Source organism: Gavialis gangeticus, unplaced genomic scaffold, assembly GCF_001723915.1.
Source record: "Gavialis gangeticus isolate Ggan-Ray unplaced genomic scaffold, GavGan_comp1, whole genome shotgun sequence".
Classification (NCBI taxonomy): Eukaryota; Metazoa; Chordata; order Crocodylia; family Gavialidae; genus Gavialis; species Gavialis gangeticus.
Genome location: NW_017728984.1, coordinates 466,479 through 473,968, shown reverse-complemented (window position 1 = coordinate 473,968; position 7,490 = coordinate 466,479). Strand labels below are relative to the sequence as shown.

The following is a 7,490-nucleotide window of genomic DNA, read 5'->3' as shown; positions in this document are numbered from 1 at the left end:
CCCACTGCCTTTCCCCGATCTCTGCCACTGCCATTTCCTCCTGTCGCAGAGGAGAAGGTTGTGAATGAGCCTCATTCCAGGTCTTGCATTGATGAGAGCAGGCATCGTTCTGGTCGAGCCTGAGGAGGATGTGGTTGTCTTCCATAAATAGCTCTGCAGCAGGGATGTCAAACTCTGGGCCAGGTCCAGACTGTGTGGCTCATTGCAGGTCAGATCCAGCCCAGGGCAGTGGCAGCAGCTTGGGTACCTCCAGCTCTGGGGCAGGGAACAGGGCACACAGCAGAGGTTCCTCCAGCATGGGAAGGCAGCAGGGCCAGTGGAGAAGGAAGTAGGACTATGGTAGTGCAGACAGGCTAAACAGCCAGATGGTGACCAGGGCTGTATCAGCCCTCGCTCACCCGCCTGCCGCTGCTCACCATGTCCACTAGAACCCAAGGGCCTGGACTCTGGCAGGCCACACCCCAGGCTATGTCCCCCAACTTCCAGTGGCCCACCAGTAGTCTATGGACTGGATGGAGTAGCTATGTTTGACACCCCTGCTATACTGCATCCTTCTACAAGAAGTGTTCTTGACTTTTAGCAGCTGCAAAGCAAACAAAGAACTACACTTGTTTATAAAAATAACATTCATCACATGCATGATGCCTGTTGCATCAATCAGGATCAACAGCAACAGAGGCCCACTGAAAATCCTGGTATGTTGGGATGATCAGTTCTGACACTATTTTAGTCTCTTCCATACATGGGTGTCTGATTCAAGTGACAGTCTCCTGCAGGAAGTATCCCTGCCAGAAACCTATGTGAGGATTTAAGGAAGGAGCCACATACAGGTGCTGAATTCCTGAATTTCCAAAGTACCTTAGGCAAATGTCCTGTCTCAGTAAAGCTTCCTGCCCCAGGTTGCTGTTGCTACATGAACACCGGATTTGCTAGCCAGCTTATCTTCCCTGTTTCAGCCAAGCTGTCAGTTGGAAAGCTTCTTGTGCAATCTCGAACAAGAGACCTGGAAGGCAATGACCTTCATGACAAAATACTAGTTACTGCACATCTTGGTAACTGCTCTTTGAGCACTGGCCTGATGCAAGCTCTGTAGTTGTATACATACACAAAGGGAAAAACATTGATAAGTGCCCAGTCCTGCCTCAGTAAAGGTCTCATGGCCTGTTGTATTCAGCCTGTGGTAGCAGGTGTTCTGCCAACTCCAGATTTGAAGCTCAAATAAACGGTGGATTCAATCATTGGTTCTTGTCTTAGAACTTCAGCAGTGTCCGGGCTCTTCATTTATGGCAATTTAACACTCAAATTAACAACAATGAAAGCAAGAACACAGCAAAGTCAAACTCTACCCACAAGTCAGTGGGCAAGGCTGAGACTCCAAGATCTGAATGTTCTTTACAAACTTGTTTGTACAGAGATGCTTGCAAATCCGGCTGCATGGCATTATTTCATATTTATCGTTTGTGACTTCTTAGTTTTCCAGAGTCCTTGCAGAGCCTGTAATTGCTAAGCACAAAGTGATAGGGAACAGCAATGGTATGTTTTATTAGTCAACAGGTGGATACTTTTACCCCATTCATTTCTGGAGTTTGGCTATCTCAGAAGTCAAAAGCTGTGCTGCCAGACTCACAGATATTGTAAGTACAGCTGTGTTGTCTGGCTCAGCATCCTATGACCCCGGGCAAGTTGCTTCCCACCTCTGTTTCCCTTCTCACAAGCTATGTGTCTATTTAGAATGTGAGCCCTGTAACCTGTGACTGTCTCTGGCCATTGCCTTCTGGCACAACAGGTCTCTGATTGATATTGGGGTCCTAAAGTGCTACCACAATTTGACTCGGCCAATAGAAATAGCCCAAAAATAGCCATGTAATAACAAGCAGTGCAGCACCTGGCATTATTTTGTTGGAAGGGTGGCCTGACACTGCTGTGATGAAACCTCACAAAGTTACACTGTGAGTATGGTTCTTAAACACATAAGCTGTGGCTCAACACCAAGACCCTTTGAGCTGGTGTGGGAGGTGGGTACCCCCTTGCCATGATCATCTGAGCAAAGCCCATGTGTTTGCTGTGTAAGCAGTCAGTTGGGACATAGCCTAGGACACACTCTAGGCATGTTTAGCAGTTGGTTTCCAAAGGTCAGGAGTGCTGCAGTCTTCTTCCAAAACAGGCTCATCCTTCTGTTTTCCAAACTCAACTTCTATGTTCACTCTGCCCTTTTACTTTACTTCGTCTGACTTTTTTTCATGTGCCTAAGGGAAGCAGCTTCAGGAATGGGGCCTCCTGTATTTTCATTCCTGTACAATTTAAAATCCACCAAAAGTTCTGAGGAAAAAAGGACAGGCCAGTTGTCTGGCAAAGAGGTCTCAGGCTGAAACCAGGCTGGACATGGAAGGGATCCAAAGTGCTACAGCTACCGAGCAAGCAAATGGGTATGTGGACTGACCACTGCTGGTTATAAATTAACCTTTGGATTTAATATCACAGGTGGAATTTAATTTTTTCTGTCATTGGTATTCCAGTCCACGTGGCCCCACACGTTCTGTCCATACTCCAAGGCCATACAGAGCTGCCCTCCCTCTGCCTTCCAGACACTGTTCACCAGAATGGATGAGGAAAGTTTTCAGGATGAGCTGCACCTTTTTAAAGGTAAATGCCCTCTCTCCCTTCCCATCTACACAATAGCTCAGGAATGGAGCTGGGGGCAAGGACTGACCTGCCAATGTGCCCCACTTTTCTTAGGGGTTGGAAGAATGGGGCTACTACCTCTTTGTCAGTCTGGCTAATTTATGCCAATGGTCTGGACTGTTTGGTGAGGACTCCTGCCATGGTAGGAGCTGCAATCTTCAGTTAAAAGACAACAACCACCTTGACCCTGAGAGGGATGAGGGACCTTCATCCTGCTGCAGAGAGGTTATGGCTCTGAAGCAGGACTCAATGACTGGGGCATCCAACCTGAGCTACACAGAAGGAAAGAACTGTGCAGACCCTTCTCTGAAATCAGCACCCCCTTAGGGTATATGAAATTGGGCACATGGAAACCAGGGTTTCCCAAGCCATGAGTCACCCCCTGAAAGCTTGGTTTAATGGTTAATTAGTTGGGTTTAATGAGCTTGGAACATTAAACACACACCAAGTACTGCATGCTAGACATGGTTATAATGTTTCCGTCATTTATAAAGGATCAAATGGCCACTGGACTTTTTAAGTATGTGAGTTGTAGGTATGTGGTATGACTGGGTGTTAGCTTACAGTGCTCTATAGCAGGAATCAGGTTTGTTTAGGGTTTGTACAACACCTGGCACATGGGGTCCTGGGTCTGGAGTAAGGCCCCTGCATGTAGTCAAACTACCAGTAAATAAAAATAACTCATAGGAAAAGCTATAGTTGTAGGTTTAAGTGAACTTTCAGCCTCTATAAGAAGTGGTCAAATGTTTCTAGAATCATTTACTAAAATGTTACAAACCATATGTGAACTACACATATCAAAATGGGACAGGGGAGGGCTGGTCGCCCTGAGTCAATGCAGGCCTCCGTTGTGGTGCTTTCAGAATCTGCTTCATCTGTTTTAAAGACAGAAACTTCCTCCAGCAAAAGCTGCGCTCCTTCTTCCCAGTCTACTTGCTGCTGGCGCTCTCTCTCCTGTTGACCCTGATCCTGTTTGGGGTGTCACTCTCCAAAGGTACCATGTTTTTAGGGGGTTGAAGTATCTCCTACTACTCATTAAGTAGGCATTTGAGGACAGAAAGAAATAAGGGGTCTGGTGCCCTGGACTCCTGGGTTCTAACTCTGAGGCTAATGCCCTCTCTGTCCTGGTGGTTGTTCATATCAAAACACTCCCATTCAAGAACATCAGAGCACTGGGCCCTACCTAGACACTCATGGGATAGTCCCTGCTCTCTGGAGAAGGAAAGAATAAACAACACATGACCAGTGTGGGCTCATGTTGACTAAGGTAGTGCCAGCCAGTGACTGGAGACTGCGCTGCCTGAAAACCTGCACAAAACAGATTAGTCTCTGGTGGTGGGGAAGGGGTCTTTTGGATTTTTCCCCCCTGTATCCCAAGGCATTTCCATTTCCCAGTGAATGTTCTGAGATCTGCTGGAAGCTCTGGAGAACAAGTTCATATTCATTTCCTAGGGGTGTCTTGCCCTGCAGATTATTGCAGGGGTGCGGCCTAAGTTTTCCCGGTGTGTTAAATGAAGCCTGAATAAAAAGCATTTCTAGCACATGTCGCAGGTGTCTCCAGATAGGTCATATCTTGGAAGTGAAGTAATGCTGTTGCAGAGAATGGGACCACTGTGAGGTCCAGTAACTGGGCCCGTCTTCTCTCTCTGATGCTAGTTTCATCGGTTTCTTCTGAACTCCACAAGAAGCAAGCGCAGCTGAAACGGAACCATTCCAGCCAGGACTACCAGTGTAAGTGCCAGGCATCCTTAACACTCCCTTTCCCCCAGCTCTCACTGCACTGATTGACCCCGGCTGTGCCCTCCTCTCTGGATCTGCCCTGCTGATTCTACCCTGATTGATGCCTCTTCTAGGAACCATGCAGCAGACTGGCCTGTTTGATCTCCTCCAGGTGCCTTGGAATTGAGGGCAGCTCCTTATGTAAAAACACCCACCCCACCCCACAGTTGCCAGTGCCCTGCAGGGAAAGCAATACTCTGTGGCTCACTGACCCAGTACTGAAGGTCTCGGCTTCCGACATACTTTTCTAGTGAAAAAGGGAGTCTTTGTAGCCATTAGAATGGGCTGTTTTGGGTAGTAATCACTACGTTTGTGGGAAACTAGTGTTTTTCAGAGTCAGGGGTTATGCTGTTGTGTTCCAATGAAACCTGTGTCTGGTGTTGGTTGGGACCTCACCATCAAGTGAGTCTGGTATGGTGCAGTGTCAACCTGGCTGGTGTCTCACATTCACCTGTTCCCTCCTTTCTCCAGTGTTCCCTTGCGGGCCAGAGAGCAGAGAGTGGAGGTACTTCAATGGGAAGTGTTATTACTTCTCACTGCAAGAGATGGACTGGGGCAAGGCGAAGAAGCAGTGCAAGGAGCTACACTCCCAGCTGGTTGTCATTAACAACTTGGCTGAACAGGTAAAGTCACCAGAGCCAGGAAGGGGAAGGCTTGTTCCACTCCTTTCCTCACCCTGCACATCCCCAGGGGACATGTCTTAAGCTGCATATTGCTGGCTAGGCAGCTCCACAGCACAATCATGTATGTTCCCAGTAGGATGTGTGACAATGCTTGTCAAGGTCACTGGCTTTGATCAGTCCCTTCCAAAGCGCAGGCCTCAGCTGCTTGAGCCAAAGGGGCAGCTCTATTAACAATAGCAGACTCTTATTCTCTGTGCACCCACCACAAGAGGGGGACACGACACACCTGGCCTGTGTTCTGTGCTGTGTTATGGTACTACATGTGTGTAATGTGGCACAGGCCCATGGAGCATGGTACATACACAGCGCATCCCCTCCCTGCTCAGAGTCTACTGTAGCAATGGAAATGGAAGCACCATGTATACATGAGATGATAAGTCCTTGTGCTTTTTCCTTCGCCTCCCACCACCTTCCGACTGCAGAATTTCCTTGCATACAGGATGCAAGGCAGGGAGCGCTACTGGCTTGGACTCACAGATCTAAACACGGAAGGGAAATGGGAGTGGATCGACGGGACTGACTACATGAACGGCTTCACGTAAGTCCCCTTTCTTAACCCCCGTTTTTCTGCTGTAACCTGTGCTGTGCTGGGTGGAACATGGCTGGGGAAAGCAAAAGGGTCCAGTGAGCAGAGGTTACGTAGCATGTGAGGCTGATGGCCTGAACCAAAGGAAGCCCCAGGGAAGGCTGCCTTCAAGGCTGTCAGGGGCCCCTCCTGCTGTAACCTTAGCCCTCATTTCTCATGCCCTGTGCCAACCCCTCTATTTAGGTTCTGGAAGAAAGGAGAGCCTAACGACAGTGGCACACGTGAGGACTGTGCCCACTTGTGGACCTTTGGAGAATGGAATGATGTGTCCTGCACCTACGAGTGTCACTACATCTGCGAGAAGCCTGTGCCGGCCTGAGCAGAGCTAGCATGTGGCTCTCCCAACCCACACATCAAAGTAGGAGTCTGTGCCATCCCAGGGGCTGTGCTCTGCACCAATGCTATACCTGCCTCTCTGGCTACCCCTCCTTCCCTTCTCCCTTTTATCTCTGCGTATGTTCCTGTCCCCTCCCTTGCAGATTACTGTCTTGGGAGGGGGATGGACAAACAGATTTTCATTCTCCCAAAGAACCCAGATTTTTCACAAAAAGCACTTTGGCATGATCCACAAGGCAGCTGGCTGGGAATTCCCTGCTCAGCGAGTTGGGGTGGCTAGGGAGGGTCCTATCGATCTGTGCTGTTCAAGGACTCTGCCTAATAAAGGTTTATTACTGCTTGGGGCCGTGGCTCATGAAGGCTTTCTCTTTCCTTTGACAAGATGTGTGAGAAACTAGCTAGTCTGCAGGCTGGGGCAGAACAAGAGCCCTCCAACCCTGCACCATGGCGGCCAAGGGCCCACTAGCTGCTGCAACTGGGACTGGTTGCAGATGCTTTCCTGCTGATTTTCAAGAGAGCAACTCATCCACAAATGGAAAATATAATTTCCCCAAAGGTTTTTTTGCTTTTGCTCCCTGCTCCCAAAGCAGGATGGCAGGGCAAACATAAACCCTCCAAAATAGCATCATTTCCCAAATGGAAAGGTTCACCAGCAGCACTACTGGAAGTGGGGTACACAGGATCCAAGGGAAATATCCCAGATGCAGGCTGGCACTGCCCCTCCTTGCTGGCCAATACTCTTGTGTTCCCAAAGAAGCTCAGAATTAGCATTTCCAGGTGCCAAGAAAGCCCTTGGGCCAGATCAGCCCCAGGCAAGATCCTAGGCACCCTCTTGTTCTGGCAGCCAGAGCCACCTGATCAAGGATGCCAATGCATCCTTTTCCCTTGTACCAGGTGAGGCTGGAGACCCCCAACACCAGCCAGAAGTTTACTCCCTCCCCCTGCCCAGTAGGGAAACAGCACTTTTTGTCAATGCTTTTCTTTTAAAACCCTGAAACACGCTTCTCCTGGGAGCCGAATGCCCAGGAGGGGAATCCAAAAGGCCTGAGGAAGGGCTCTTCACACCCCAAAGGTAGCTGGGAGGATGAGACATGCTCTGACCCAGGGAAAGACCAACCACCCTGGGCGACCCTCACCTCTCCCCATAGACCCAAGCAACTTTCTGCAATGACTTTGGGGCAACAGTCCCCCACCCCATGCCTGAACAGGCGTTTTCCCAGGGGAAAAAAATCCACGGTTGAAAGAAAAGGAGCCGCTTGTGGATGGGAAACGTGGGGTCCGGGGGCAGCTGCAGTCCGGAGCCGCTGGGCGGGGAGAGCGATGTCGAGGGTGAAGCCCCTGCCTCCCGCTCCCGGCCCGGCCCTCCCGCAGCCGCCGGCCCGACACGGACGGGGCAGCAAGTGCGAGGGGCTGGAGGCTGGTGG

The 7,490-nt window shown here is 49.8% G+C and overlaps 1 protein-coding gene across 1 annotated transcript; it reads left to right on the top strand.

The window, feature by feature from the left end:
- Positions 1-223: 223 nt before the first annotated feature.
- LOC109295167 (hepatic lectin-like) lies at positions 224-6,410 on the top strand. Its single transcript, XM_019513850.1, is given in 8 exon segments — positions 224-2,426; positions 2,517-2,563; positions 2,566-2,643; positions 3,569-3,676; positions 4,339-4,413; positions 4,933-5,084; positions 5,567-5,682; positions 5,914-6,410. Coding segments are annotated over 8 exon segments (756 nt in total). The 5' UTR covers positions 224-2,382; the 3' UTR covers positions 6,050-6,410.
- Positions 6,411-7,490: the final 1,080 nt, after the last annotated feature.